This window comes from Staurois parvus, unplaced genomic scaffold, assembly GCF_062004578.1.
Source record: "Staurois parvus isolate SC_StPar_1 unplaced genomic scaffold, SC_StPar_1.0 ptg000327l, whole genome shotgun sequence".
Classification (NCBI taxonomy): Eukaryota; Metazoa; Chordata; class Amphibia; order Anura; family Ranidae; genus Staurois; species Staurois parvus.
In genome coordinates this window covers 6,513,311-6,528,418 of record NW_028318123.1, presented here as the reverse complement: position 1 = coordinate 6,528,418, position 15,108 = coordinate 6,513,311, and the positions used below count along the sequence as shown (strand labels likewise).

The 15,108-nt window shown below is 42.5% G+C and overlaps 1 protein-coding gene across 15 annotated transcripts in view; it reads left to right on the top strand.

The window, feature by feature from the left end:
• MAP7D2 (MAP7 domain containing 2) overlaps positions 1–15,108 on the top strand; it is a 219,649-nt gene that overhangs the window by 157,427 nt on the left and 47,114 nt on the right. For 10 of the 15 annotated variants that reach the window (XM_089683917.1, XM_089683925.1, XM_089683920.1 and 7 more), the window contains exons 4-5: positions 13,940–14,051; positions 14,688–14,786. In XM_089683917.1, coding sequence (XP_089540043.1) covers positions 13,940–14,051; positions 14,688–14,786 — 211 coding nt within the window. Of the gene's footprint in view, positions 1–13,679; positions 13,816–13,939; positions 14,052–14,687; positions 14,787–15,108 lie in introns of those variants that run through there. The other 5 variants (XM_089683921.1, XM_089683924.1, XM_089683926.1 and 2 more) reach the window with 2 other exon arrangements.

The window sequence follows — 15,108 nt, the reverse complement described above, 5'->3', positions numbered from 1 at the left end:
TAAAAGAATCATTGATGGTGTGTTAAGCTGTCATGGTAACTTAAGGCTTTTTTGGTCTCCTCGGAGACATCCCATTTAACCTTTCTCTGTCCTATTGTCACAGAGCAGATTGGGTAGAACTGGGAAATTCCATGTTGAAAAAGAAACTTTTTATATGTGATGGATTTGGTGTGCAAAGTAACCTGTGAAAAACTGTAGATTTCCCAGGATGCCCACCTTCTACAAGAAAGAAAAAACAGAAAATGATTGATTGTATTAGAAACAAATAATCACAGCGATAACTAAGGTTGCAAGGTGTAAAAGCTTAAAGTATGTGTAAACCCCTCGCCTTGTAAAACAATCCATTCAGTTTGAGCCCTGGTTCACACTGGATCAACTTTGAAATCATTCGACTTCACTTGAAGTAGCACGATTTCAAAGTCTGATGGCAGTGTGACTTGATAGACACGTGTGTGACAGATGTCTATGCAAGTTGCACCTCAAACTGTCAAAAGTAGTGCAGTAACTACTTTTCTAATCAGTGCAACTCCGACGCAAATCTGTTGCCAGTCCTGAGGACTTTAGCCATAATGTGTAGCTATGCACCACGTATTTGTACATTGACATATTTACCTGCCAAAATGCTGCCTTCTAGCCATGGAATAGTCATGTGGTCTTTCTTCTTACTTTGGCCACCACTGGCCATCAAGAACATCTTCATCCATCTTTACGAACTGCTACGTGATGGCATAACTCCTGTTCAATGGAGTTAATTCATTCTGGCACCCAAGGCATGCTAAATCATATGAAAGGTGTGCAACTATGCTCTCAAGTAATCTAGCATGGTAAAAGTTATTAAAAGACCTAAATGTGTTTTATGTAGTCAGAAGTAGTTGTTTTCCAAAATGGTCTGAATGGGCCTAGGTTTAGCAAAACTTTTGTTCACTGTGTTTGCTGAACACTACAACCAATATAATTCTAATGGGATATTTTCAACAATCAGTAAAGCCTTTTTGTAATCAAATAGTTTCAGAGCCCATTTATATTGTTGTGCATGTTGGTGTGATGCAGTGCCATTAATCCTGAATTGTACCCCAACTCACTCGCCTTGCTAATGGTTGTACTCGCAAAGACATGCTCATCAACATACTAACATGCACTGCTGTTCATTGCTAAAAATGCATTCAAATTACTCATGGAAATGCACTGTATTGGTGAGAATAGGCCGCCTGTGTAGATCTGGGCTAAGTCCGTTATTTTAAAAACGTTTTGTTTCCAACAACATCCGTTTTTTGGGACCAAGTGCTTAAAGTGTTCTAAACTACAACAATAAAATCAGTCTGTATATGCAATAAAGTATGAATGTTATACTCGCTGTGGAACTTAAGGAGTTAATCTTCTGCATTGTGTAAAAACGCTGTTTGATCCTGACTTGTTATAGATGGAGAGGTTAGACGTTGAGCTCAAAAATTATTCAACCACTAAGAAATTTAGGCGCTGGAGAGTTTTCATCGAGCGCACCACTTCACCACCCTGAACTAGCAACTTTGATGTCATCTTTCCAATTTACTGAGTGGTATCTTAAAGCAGACCTCTCCAACTCCTTCGGCAAATTAAAAATTCACTGGCTGTTGTATGTATTTTTCCCTCAGTGCTGCCAGTGCTTATTTGACTTTTGCGTGACTTGTGTGTGTGTTTTTTTTGTTTGTTTGTTTTTTGTTTTGTTATCACTTTTATACTGTTGTGGAGAGTTACTCCTCCTTCCTCCTAGAGCAGGCTTCAATGATCTACCTTGGTCATGGAGGTGTGAGGATACCACCGCTCTTTTTCAGCGATGGCGATATGAGTCCAAGCCTCTAGCTTAGAATGAGGTATACTCTGTGTCCTGGGTTTAGGACATCTGGTGTATGCCTGATTTAGTTTTTTTTTTTTATATATGTAATGGATCAGGCCTGTCACCTTCTGGTATGACTATCTCTCTGTGGTTTCTAGATATTACACATGGATACGTACTTATCACCATCATTGTGATGAAACTTAGACAGCCATAAATGCCTGGTATTTCGTTACCTTGTTAAAATTTAATAAATCTATTTGAAAAAAAAAAAAGTTTTGTTGAGAAGGTAGCATTGCAGTGTAGCCGATGTTTACACCCATTACAGGCTGCTGAAGTGATATTCTATCTTAAAATATATCTAAAGCCAAAATGTTGTTCTACATTTTGTGTAGAATAGGGAAAGGATAAAAACACTGGGGTTGATTTACTAAAACTGGAGAATGCACAATCTGGTGCAGCTGTGCATAGTAGCCAATTGGCTTCTAACTTCAGCTTGTTCAATTAAGCTTTGACAAAAAAATATGGAAGCTAATTGGTTTTTATGCGGTCTTGCGCCAGATTTTGCACTCCATTTTTTAGTAAATCAACCCCCTTACTGTACTTTTTTTTTATTTGCCCCTGTGTCTTGTTAGGAAGATTTCCCTTTTACTTTCTGTTCTTTAGACTCCGTAGGAAGTTGGAGAATGCTTAACTAAAAATGACATCCTTCTAAAAATGCCCTTTTGGACAGCTACATTTCCTATCTCTTCCTGTTCTGTTAGCAACTCATAATTTTGGATTTACCCTCACTGTCATTCCCAGTGACATTGGTGATCAGAACAGTTAGAGTAAATCAGAGACACAGGTGGCAATAAAAACAAGACAGTGGTTCTAACCTCTCAGCACTCTATCCACATCTAAAAAAAAATGTAATTGCCTTCAGCCTAATGACTTTAGTCCCCTTGCAGGGGACACAATATAACAATGACCCTCTTGTATTGTATTTTATTGTAATTGTTTTTATTTAAGAAGCTTTATTGGGTTTTCCAATATAAAAACAAAGATGATACAGAGTTCCAGTAGAAGGAACAAATCTAGTGACATTAGACAAGTAGCCATTGCTTACAGAAATATATCAAACCTTACCAACATAGAATAGTGACCATAATATAAGGTGATGAGGCAAGCTCTAATATCTAGTATTAGAATTGTTTTCTACGTTATGACTTATGCTGTATGTAATATGTTACAATTTACAAATTGTAAATTATGATTTATGGTCTATAGATTATAAGTCCTATATCTATATACAAATATATGCATTATACTCCTGCAGACTGTAAGTTTCAAGTAGATTATATATGCTTCTCCCTCATGTGCAGTGAGAAGCTCACACCAACAGATCAGCTGGGAGGGGGAGAGCAATACCAAGTGATAGTAAAATATCGGTTGGTGTTCCAGGGGACTTTGAGTTAGGCTATCAAAGTGTGATTGAATAAATCGATGCTGGATACCCTGTTGAAGTTGGAGACCTGAATCCCTGGTTATGTTTGAGAAAGGGGGGGGGAGCCCCCTAGTATGATCTGTTCACCAAGGTGACATGGCCTAGTATCTGTGTTGATTGTTGCAGAGATCACATATATTAAAGAAAACCCCCGTCTATCAAAGCTACACAAATCTATAAAACAGGAAACAGAACTAAAATATTTGTGAAGGGGAGGCATATCATGGCCTCACTTATGTAGTGTAAATAGATACTATCAGGCAGAAAGCATGTTAGCATATACAATTAAGCTATGATGGTAGATCAAAGGTAATGTGGCATAAAGTCACCATTCAAGTGTTCTTTAGACCAGAAGAAAAATGGGAGAGGGGTAAGGCAGAGTTCTCTTCTGAAGCACTGGAAAATAGATGGTTTTCTCTAATTGTGGTAGCAACTTGAAGATGAACATTTGTTGTGAAAACAGGATGTTGTATTACGGTATGTTAAGTCCATATCTAGTTTTTCCTTATGGAGCAGGCTCATACAATCTTGTTTGACATCCAATAATGTTGGTAGAGAGGAGGAAGTCTATTTTTTTGAGAGTAGCTCATTTCGCTGCTATGAAGCAGGTGGTTAGCCAGGCCTTGTTTCGTTGAAGGACCTCAACCTGTGGTTCCGATTTAAATCTGGTGAAGAAGCCGTTAGGCATCTGAAAAGTGGCGTGAAGGGGTCCTTAGATGGTGTACGGCCTGTAATATGGGCAGCAAAAGTCTCCAGCCACTAAAAGTGGGAGGTGGATATAGGAGGATAAATGAGCTGATATTTTTTGGAAGAACAGTTTGGTGGAGGAGTTGGGAGCATATATGTTGCTGATAACTAGGTCCTTCGCAGCTATCCGTAAGTGAATGGTTATGAGTCTGCATTCCTCTCCTCCTACCGTATTTACTGGTTCACAATGCAATTCTTTATGGATAGGAATAATCACCCCTGCCTTTTCTTTTACCAACTCTGAACCATACACCTGGCCAACCCAGAGTTTTTGCATAAGTTTTAAATCTTCTGTGGTCAGGTGGGTTTCTTGTAGTAGAGCGATTATCTGTTTTGAGTCGTTTAAGGTGGCATAGGGTTGCCATGCACTTATTAGGCAACTGTAGCACTTTCATGTTTCATGAGGTGATTCTTATTAAATTGTGGTGTAGAGGGGTCTTGAATAGTGAAAATGAGTGCTACTATTAAGTTGATAGGCCCGTTATGTATTTGAGATCTGATGCTGCCTGTGGGTTGTATGTGGTGAAGTGGAGGCCTAGAATCTGGGGCGGATAAAGGGCAGGATAGTATGCCCAACAGGGGCACAAATATGTAAAAACATAAAACCAAACCTCATGTAGCCAGTACTTCACATTTTAACACATATATCCCCACCATCGTCAGACAGCGTTACTGGGGAGTCGCAGGTACTGTAGCCTTGAGACTGTATCAAGGAATTCCAAGTGCTGGAACCTCCTCAGGGAGGGAGGGGGTAAGGAATTTCCCCAGTAGCCAAGCAATCGTGGTAGTAGCTGTCTCCCTGGAAGGCTCTGGGTTGTAGAACAGATGACCATCTTAATACATAAAAGTGATCTATTGTTTAACAACTGGATAGCTTAAAGACATTTGAAAGGATAAGGCAGATAGCGATTCATTTGTGTGAAGGATATGAGCTCAGATAGCTCCACTGCTTCCAGTTATGGAGCCTTGGATGACCCCGAGTTGTTTGAGTAGCGAGGCCTCTTCGGTGGGTCTTTCCTTAGACTGTGTTGTTCCCTGGGGCCAACTGAGGGGCAGTGGGGTATGGGTGAATCCACCACCTGAGAGATATTCATATATGTTTGCAGATAGATTGCTGCTGCCTCGGGATGGGAGAAAGATCTGGATTCTCCTGCCTGGTTTGGTTGGCAAAGTATGATGGGGTGGACCAAAGTGACTTTTATGCCCTTTTAGATGTAATGCTGAGCAGATAGGTTGAAATGCCTTCCTTTTGCGGGAGACCTCTTGTGAGTATTCAGCGAACAATAGTAATTTATTGCCTTCCAATTGAAATGACTGAATTTCGGAAGGATTTCAGGATGGCCACCTTGTCCGAGTAGTTGAGGTACCGGACAATTATGGACTGGGGAGAGAGACGGTCTTTTCTGGGAGCTCCCAGCTGGTATGCCCTTTCTACGAAGCATGGTGCTGTGATCCCGAGTGCCTCAGGGATGCACGTGGCGCACAGTTCTGTTCCAAGGTCATTCAATTTTTCTAGTATATACTGTTGTTTGGGTAGCTTGTTGTGCACCCGTCTGGGTGCTCTGCAGCTCATCTTCTAGATCTGCAGGGCAATGCTCTGCCTCAGTTACTCTTTTAGCATGGTCGATTAGCTCTTTCGTGAGCTGATTGATGCCCACCGCCACCACTCTATCTGCTGAAGCTGTGATGGTTCTTACCATACTGGCCCTCTGACAGGGTGGGCGCTGCATCCAAAGCTTGTGTCAAGGACCCTGTTTTCCCTGTGTCCATGCCATTGACCATCTTGGAAGGCTGTATTTCAGTGGGAGAGGATTTAGGGTGAGTGGTGGACCATTTGAAAAAAAAGTAAAACATACTACATTAAGAGCAGTCTTGCTATATACCACCAGTCCCTCTCTTGGTGTACTCAAAGTTAGGACTACATGATGTAGGTGCATTGATTTAGCTGATTCCATGTTTATTTGCAAAGGAAAACAAATCCATGTTCGAAATTAAAACCCACTTAAAGGATAACTTAACTTTAATGAGAAAGGAAATTGCAGATAAAAATTAATATAGCAATACAATTGCTGCACAAGTCATATTGTAATCGAATGTTATTAAAAATTACCTTTGTTTTAATGCGCACTGTGGTATTTTTCTGTAAAAGCCAATGCAATATGGCAACCTGGAGGCGTTTGTACACCATTGGTATACGGAACACCCCCAGAAATGTAATTTCCTGCTTATGTGATTGGCTCACTGACTCACCAAGATGCAAGTCAGATGTCGGGCATCCCCTACAACAAAAATGTCCTTTTTTTTTTTTTTTTTTTTTTTGGTGAGATACTCCCAAAGTATTAATTAGTTCTAAATGGATTCAGACCCTGCATTTTCCTCATTAGAATTCTGCAAGTGCATCAGCTGTTTAATGATTCACTTTGCAGACAACGAACAGCTCTTGTTTCAGAGCAGAAACAGGTAGGAAACTGCAACAAGGTTTGTTAAAATTCTTGCAGTGTACATTGATCACCCAGAAAGGACTGTGTTTTTCTCAATAAAATTGGAGCGACTATTTTTAATAGGTCCTCTCTACTAGCTAGGACTTAGTGCTGAGGAATCTTGTACTCCGTACATAGTGAATTACTCTCCCATTTAGCACCGTCCATGCTAGAGCTAAATTGAGTGGATGCCATGTTTTTTTCTTTCTTAACTGGTGTACCTAAGATTAAATAGGATGGTGTTCAGGCATCAACTGGTCATATTGTATATTAAACAAAAAAATAGTGTTGCACTGCTGTGAAATACCAAAGAAACTATAACCTATAGTGCATTGTGTGCATAATACGTTTAACCACATCCAAATGCACAGTCTCTCATATATCCCATGCAAATGGGTATAAATCTGTACACAATCTTGAAATTGATCCTCCTGCTGGTGTTTGTACCCTTCTGCCCGGTGCTGTCAGCAATCCATGCAAAACGTGCACCACCCAAATAGTGTGCCTGAAATGGACTCTCACCTCCACACACAGACCTATTTAATTAAAAACTGGTCAGAAGTGCTTCCTCCCCATCTGTGAGGGATGAGTATGGGCATCTCTGTGGGTCATGGGACTCTCTGGCCTCCACTGCACGCTGGTGTAAGCATGCTCCTGTAACCAATGGTCTGTTGGGTGGAAATTGCAAAACAAAGGAACCCGCCATAGTGTAGTGTGTAAAATACCAAGTATTTGGTTTTTTTTCTTAGAATTTTTATTTAGTGGTATGCGACAGTAACAATGAAATCACATGAAACCACCAAATAAGATAAACAGAACAAAAGTGGTACATTCAGAAAGTAAATACTGAGCTATCTATACATAGAAAGAACAACATACGTGTCCCCCCACATAATGTCTGTGGATTCAAATCTAGGTGGTCAAAAAAAGAGGGTAGTCCACTATGAAACTAACTCTGTGTGAGCATACCAGATTTTTCTAGGTCATTGGGTAGCAGGGAACGCTATGGCCCTTGGTTCAAGCATGAAAAACAAGTATTGGGTATATTGGAGGTATTCGTCTGAGAAGCGAAAGAGGTCCCAATAAAACCACCTGATCTTGTTCCTCTGATTTTGTCTCGGATAGCAGAAGTCAGATCCTCCATCTGTTCAATGTCATTCACCCTGGCGAACTACAGTAGGGGCTGTCGTTTCCATTGGCTTGGTATGCATGCACATCCTGCGTTTAGAAGGTGCTTGAGGAGAGATTTATGATAGCGTTTCTTAGACATAGGAGTGAGGTTAAGGAGGACTGCTACTGGGTCATTATTCAGTGATATGTCTGTAAATTTGTGTACGAGTTGGAGCACTGGCTGGCAGAAGGTCTGGAGTTTAGGGCATTCCCAGAAGATATAGGGGATAGTGCCCAGATGTTCTCATCTCCAGCAATGGTCCGTTGATTGGGGAAAAGTTTGGCCAGGACCGAAGAGGTTCTGTACCAGCCGGCAATAATTTTATAAGAGGACTCTTGATATTTACTGCAGAGGGAAGATTTCTGCGCAAAGAAAAGAATGTGTTCTTTCTGTGGTTTGGAAAAACTCATCCGCAGATCCCTGCCATTTTGCTAAGAAAGGGGGATCTGCAGTTGCATGGAGGTCCAACAGAGTTTTGTAGTAAGATGAAAGGGTGCCACAGATCGGACCCTCCTGCAGGCAGAGCTCCTTAAAGGAGTGAAGCTGCTGAGAGAAGAGCTCCGGCCTAGGAATGGAGCCTAGAAAGTGTGAGAGGTGGAGGGCTCTCCAATGGTCCAGAGCTATAGGCGTTTTTCTAATAACGCCTGTATTGGGATCCAGTTAGGTGGTCGAAGAAAATGAGGTATGAAGTAGCCCTTTTTGAGGTCTGCATTACAAACTTTGGGTCTGTAAGGCCCAGGGGAAAGCCTGGGTGTCCAATGACTGGTGTCATTGGCGAAGGGAAGCCAGATAAGGAAGATAAGCGGAAGAATCTATACATCTCCGCAAAGGTAGGGCCAATGACTGGGTGGGAGGCCAAGTAGGCAGTGTGCAGCTTGCCCACCCAAGGTAATCCCGTGAGTGGGGCTTGATCCATCTCCCGTTCCAGTCCAACCCATAGTTGCAGTTCACCATGTCTGCACCAGTCTACTACTCGTGTCATATGTACACCCCTGTGATACAGGGCAGGGTCTGGGAAGCCAATGCAGCCTTTGAGCTTTGGTCTCAACAGTATTGTCCAACCTATTCGTGGATGCTTTCCTCGCCATGTGAAACGTGTGAACGCACAGCATGGAAGAAGCTCTGGGGTATGTTAATTGGCAAAGTCTGTAGCAGGTACAGAAGTCTAGGCATTGAATTCATCTTAAGTACATTACAATGGTCAAACCAGGAAACCGCAAGGCTGTCTCATTTCTGGAGGTCTGCCGCCAACGTAGTCAGGAAAGGTTGGAAATTCAGGAGGAAAACATAATTTAGATTGGTGGGAATTGAAGGGAACGACTAGCCCATTTAAATGTGAAGGCGGGATGAAGACTCGCCAGTGTGGATTTCGGTATGGAGACATTCAAGGCTTCCGATTTTTGGAGGATAATTTTAACGTTTTAGAAAATCCCATAGTGCTTCAGCTCATGTAGCAAAGAGGGCAATGAGGTCAGGGGATTAGTATTAAAGAACAAGAGGTCATCCTCATAGGCTGCCACTTTGTGTTGCAATGCACCCGCCTGTACTCCACTAATGTTTGGGTTGGAGTTGATGTGACGAAGGAAAGGCTGAAGAGTGAGGACAAATAGTAGGAGTGATAGAGGGCAGCCCTGTCTGGTGCCAAATGAGATTGAGAAAGGGTCGGCGTCTAGGCCATTCACTCGGACAATGGCAGTGGGGATAGTGTATAATGCTGAGACCCATTGCAGAATGGGTGTTGCCATCCAGACAGAGCAGAGTGTCTCCTGAAGAAACCTCCAGTCTACTTGATCAAATGCCTTTTCAGCGTCAATTGACGAGTAGTAGAGGGACACAGGATCTCTTGGCTTTCTCAATGACATTCAGAGAACGGATAGTGTTGGCTCTGGATTCTCTTGTCTGTATAAAACCCACCTAGTCAGGTGTATTAGAGCGTTCAAGCACATGGCCAAGATTTTTGTAAAGTGTTTAATGTCGCTGTTCAAAAGGGAAATAGGTCCATAACTGGAGCACAACAAGTGGGTCTTTATCAGGTTTTGGGATCACAGCAATAGAAGCTCGTAACATGTCCTGTGGAATAGCATGTCCCTCTAGTATAGCGTTGAAGGAGGGCAGTAAATGAGGTGCCAAGTAGTCCTGGTATGTTTTATAGCAAATCTGGGGGAATCTGTTGGGCCTGGGAGCTTTCCCTGGTTGGGTAGAAGCAATGGCTGTGGCAAATTCCTCCGTCGTAACAGGTTGAGAAAGTGTCTCCTTTTTCTTTTGGGGTGAGGGTAGGGAGATTAGCTTCCCATAGGTATTACTGAATGGGTTCAAGGGAAGGGCAGGTCGAGGTAGAGGGTGAGGCCCGGATATATGTTGTAGAGTTTGAGATAAAAGTCATGAAAAGCCTTTGTCGGATCTGAAGAGACGTGGAGTTTGGCACCAGCTGAATCAAGCAGGGCCGGAACATAAGACCGATTTGCGTTTGTCCTGTAACACATTAGCCAGTAACACTTGTCGCCATACTGGTAGAACGTGCAACAGGTACTGAGCAAGACCTGTTTCGCATTATGTAAAGAATATTCCCTGATTATTTACCTTATCCAAACTAATTCAGCCTCGGAGGCACGGTCTGGTTTGTCTTTGTGACACCGTTCCAGGGCATGACGCTTTGCTAATAGGTCAGATAGTCTTGGCACGGTGCTGTGTGCAGGCATGTCCAAGGTTTATGAGAATTCTTCTGTAGAATTTGTGGGCAGCCCACACAGAGAGGGTTGGTCACAGAGTCTGCGTTGGAGGCAAAGTAAGAGGTGAGTTCTCTGTGGACCTCCTTAACAAAACTCTTAAGGACCCTGAAATTGCTAAGTCGCCATGTGGATGACCGAGGGGCCATGACAGACGGGGCTAGTTCTAAGGAGACTGGTGCGTGATCAGAATCTGCAATCTGGCCAATGTCTGTCTTGGAGATCATGGGAATCGTCCGGTGTTGCATCAGGGAAAAGTAAATCCTGTAATATGAGCCATGTACATAAGAAAAAAATGTGTAATCACGCTCTTGAGGGAGCATAATCCTCCAAATATCGACCAGTTGGTAGGTATGCAGAAGGTCCCGGAGGCAAAGTCGTTCTCTCTGGGGCATCAAGGACGAGCCGAGGAGTCCCTATGAGGGTCTAAAGGAGAGATTAAAATCCCCCCCCAAGACAAGGGTGCCTTCGAGAAAGAAGTCGAAGGCGCTAAAAAAGATTCCAGTACCAATAATTGGTTCGTATTAGGAAGGTAGATGTTCACGAGGGTGAATGTTTGAGAATTAAGCGTCCCTTTCAGGAGCAGGAACCTGCCCTCTGGATCTCGTTGCTCATCAAGGAACTGCCAGGAAAGGGGTTTTTGCTATAAGAATGCTTGTTCCTTTGGATTTAGAGGTTGAGGATGGGCAATGGTTAGCCGATGGTAAATGTTTATTGGTAAGTTTTGGGACCTGGTCAACTCGAAAGTGGGTCTCTTGGTGAAAGGCTACATGCACTCTACATCTCCAGAGTTCAGTAAGACAGCTGTTACGCTTCTTGGGAATTTAACCCCTTAACATTCCAGGAAAGGAATTGTAGGCCATTGTGGCAAAGGGAGAGTAGCTGGGGTCGCCAGCTCCCCATATTAGGGAGGGAAAATGAGTGGGTGGGGGCAGGAGAGTGTAGGGGGGAAGAGTGGAAAAAAGGGGGGGGCCTTTTAGAGATAGAGAAGAGGGAAGTAAAAGAGAGAACTGTCTACAGAGAAAGGTTCCTTTAAGGGAAAGCTACTGCCACCAGGGCAGAGTGTCCCTAGGGTGGGAGGTGGAAGGGCACAAACAAGTAAAGAGTCCTGACCATTGGGACTTCCCTTTTAACCGCAATAACCAAGATCTGGTGATCCAGCATAATAGATCTTTTCTACTCCAGTCCCCCCCCCCCCCCCAAAAAAAAAAAAAAGAAAAGAGTGAAGAATAAAAAAGAAAAAAAAATAACAATGTAACTGAGTACATGTACATCTACTGGTACACATACAATTGAACTCAAACGTGATCAAGCACTCATAAGGTCGCCCAGCTGGATGGACAGAAACAGACCCACTTTGACAAACACATGTCGTAGGTAAGTATAGATACTAGCGCATCTCTCTCTCTCTCCCTCTCTCCCTCCCTCCCTCCCTCCCCCCCCCCTTCCCTCCCTCTCTCTCTCTCTCTCTCTCTCTCTCTATAATGAAAAAAGTGAGCGCTGATCCTAGAAAGCAGCTAAGCACTCTAAGTAACCAATAAATACTTATACAGAATAATATAAATAAAAGTGCAGCGCTAAGTAGTAAATCTGAAAATTGTCCACTGTAAGTCCAGTTCATATAAACGTGCCAGGTGACAAATGGAAATCCACAATGGTGATCCGTGAGAAAGTAGCAGAAATGCGCACTCACCAGAAGGCGGATATATATAAGCAGTATATATCAAAAGCTCATGGATCCTCGGTCAAGAAGAAACAGGTCTGGTCACTGTGGATTGGCCTTTCCTTTCCTCAAGGGTGCAGAGCAAAATTCTTCCTCCTCTTAGGTGGATGCTTGAATTCCTAATAAGGACTCTGCAAAGAGGTACTCCTCCAAGGGAGTCAGGAAAGGACGCCCATAGTGTAGTATGTTTAAAATAAATAAACATTATTAAAGACAGTGATACCAGATTCAAACAGCAAGTGTCATCCAGATGTGATAACACTAACCCTAACAGCTAGAACGATGGCCGCCGGGCCTCCACGTGGCTCCAGCGGCGTAGCGTCTCGACTGCCAGGCTCCTCCTTACGCGTTACGTGCGCACGTGCATCTTCAGAGGTATAGAACCCCTACCTCTGAAGATGTGCATGGGCACGTAACGTGTAAGGAGGAGCCTGTAAATACCTGGTTGGTCAGTTCTTTTGTTTACTCACTTCCTACTAGTTGGCGGCAACACGATTCTCTGGCTGTACCGCTGCTACCCTCCCTGCACGTACTCCGCCAGTCTACTTGGAGTTAGCTGTTCCTCTTTTTTTCCTCTGCAAGCCGCCTCACTTGACTAGGGGCACCTTCAGCACTTTGGGATGTCATCTCCTCTCTAAGGTCTGGTACACACCTATGCATTTTTCAGTGCTTATTCAGTTTTGCACAAACGTGCTATGGATTCCTATGGGTCATGTGCACGGTGTGTTTTTTCACTGGTGCGTTTTTTTTTTTTTGGAATAGGTCAGGGACCATTTTTACCGCAGCAGGTTGCGTTTTTGGTTCCATAGACTTCAATGGAAGCGCATCAGAAATGCTTTAAAAACGCAGTGCTTGCATTTTTGGTGCATTTTTGCTTTGTTTTTATATTTCAATGTTTTCATTAATTTATAAACAATTTAAGAAGACAGGAGCAACAAAACACGCCCACGCAGTTTTTACTTTGTTTTTTATGTTTTTCACCGTAAGACAACAGAAATTTCTCAAACGCATTCAAAATGTGTGTCTTGGGGGGGATGCAAAACGTTCCAGAAAGTTGCATCAACTGCAACCTGGTGTGAACCAGGCCTAATTGATCACAGCATCCTCTAGTCGGGCGGGTCTAGCAAGGATGGTTGCAGGAAGAGTGAAATATAGGCTTTCACGGTACACAAAAACTCCACCTCCAGCATTTACTTAACATCAGACATTGAATGAAATTTAGTGGAAAGGTTATTTTTTAGACTTCAAAAGAATTTTTTTTTATTTTTATATTATATTTGATCTTTTCCAGAACGTATTTGGATCACTTTTTGCATTTCATTTCATTGTAGGAAACTGGTATGATCCTATATTTTGTTCGTACGCTAAGGTTTAATAACACTTTAAGCTGCAATTCTGTGCAACTGAAAAAATGCAGTTTAGTGTGACAATCCTATGCTATATAGCAGGCTGTGTGTGCCTGGAATGAGTTAATGCTGTAAAGCATCGATCATCAGAATGTGAAGATCATTGGCTGTAATGCCACAGGGAGCAGATGCTAGAGCCAGTGATGCAACTTGTATTTACCTCCTATAGCCCCTCTAGTGACAGCTAGTGATGACAAACAAAAGTAGCCACCTCCCTTTTTTTTTCTGCTGGGTATGAGCTTATTCCCCTAAGATTTTAGACTGTAAGTCATTTATCAGCAGCACTTGTCACCTTCAAAGCACACTTAGAATCCTTGCTTGAAGCTACAGCTAGATACAGGGAATACCAAAGCAACTTTCCTTTATTTTTTTTCTGTATCCTTTCAGGAGAGATTAGAGGCTATGATGCGTCGGTCCCAAGAACGCAGCCAGCAGCTGGAACAAAAGCAGAAAAGATGGTCCTGGGGTGGTGCCCTGGTAGCTGGATCTGGAAAAGATGGTGAGTGCTTCCAACCTGCATTGCAGTTCTTTAAATGTCATTTCACTTGCAAAAGCATACAGCTATATAGTTTGTGTTGAGGTGACCTCTTTTCTGTAGTGGACTAGTTATTATTGTTGGCTGATATATTCCTCTATTTCATACTGAAAAGTAGACTCGCACAACATACAGACTTGTTTCACTACTGTTCTGTGCTGACTAGTACTTTCTGTATGTTTGCAGTCCTTGTAAGACTAGTCATCAAGGAGTGAAACCCTTACAGCAGAGTCATTGATTCTCCGTTAGCAGGAGTGCCCTGCAGTTGAAGGGTTAAACTCTTGTGACTCTGCAAAAAAAGCTAGAGGTGATGTAATGGAATCGCAGTTCTTGATCCTTTTGATGTGAACCGTGTTATTCTATGATTACTATTTACATAATTTTAATTATATATATTTTCTAGGCTACTCTTTTCAGCCTCCTTTTTTGCACTACTTTTTAAAAGCTGGGGGTGCATTTTGTTAATGTTGGGCTTTGTATTTATCATCTTTTATTACATTTATAAGCTTTTAGTTGCATATAGCATAATGTATTTGTGTTTTAATGCAAAATCACATATTCTATCCCATTCTTATCTCGCTCTGGTTTTGTACTGTGCAGGTGACTCAGAAACCCCCCCACCCCCTGTGCTAGGTTTAACTAGCAACACCCCTGACATAGAGCCTGTGACCTCTGCTGCCGCTGATGAGTCTTCCAATGGTATTTTATGAGAACCCCAGAACCATTGTGTGTCTAAGTGTTTGATCACATCAACTTCATCAGCCCAGCTGTCTACCCTAAACAATGTATAGCCTAGTGTTCACACAAAGTGTACTATGTGCCACATTGTACATTACTGATTCAAATGAATCCAGAACATCATGCATGACATTGCTGTCCTGTGATGCATCTCATATCATGCTGGCCATCACCAACATGTGCTTATGTTTCCACTGCTTATGAAAAAAATCATTGGAAACATGGCTTGTGACATTGGTTATTTCATAGTTTTGACTTCACACATTTGGCTGTAGTATCTACA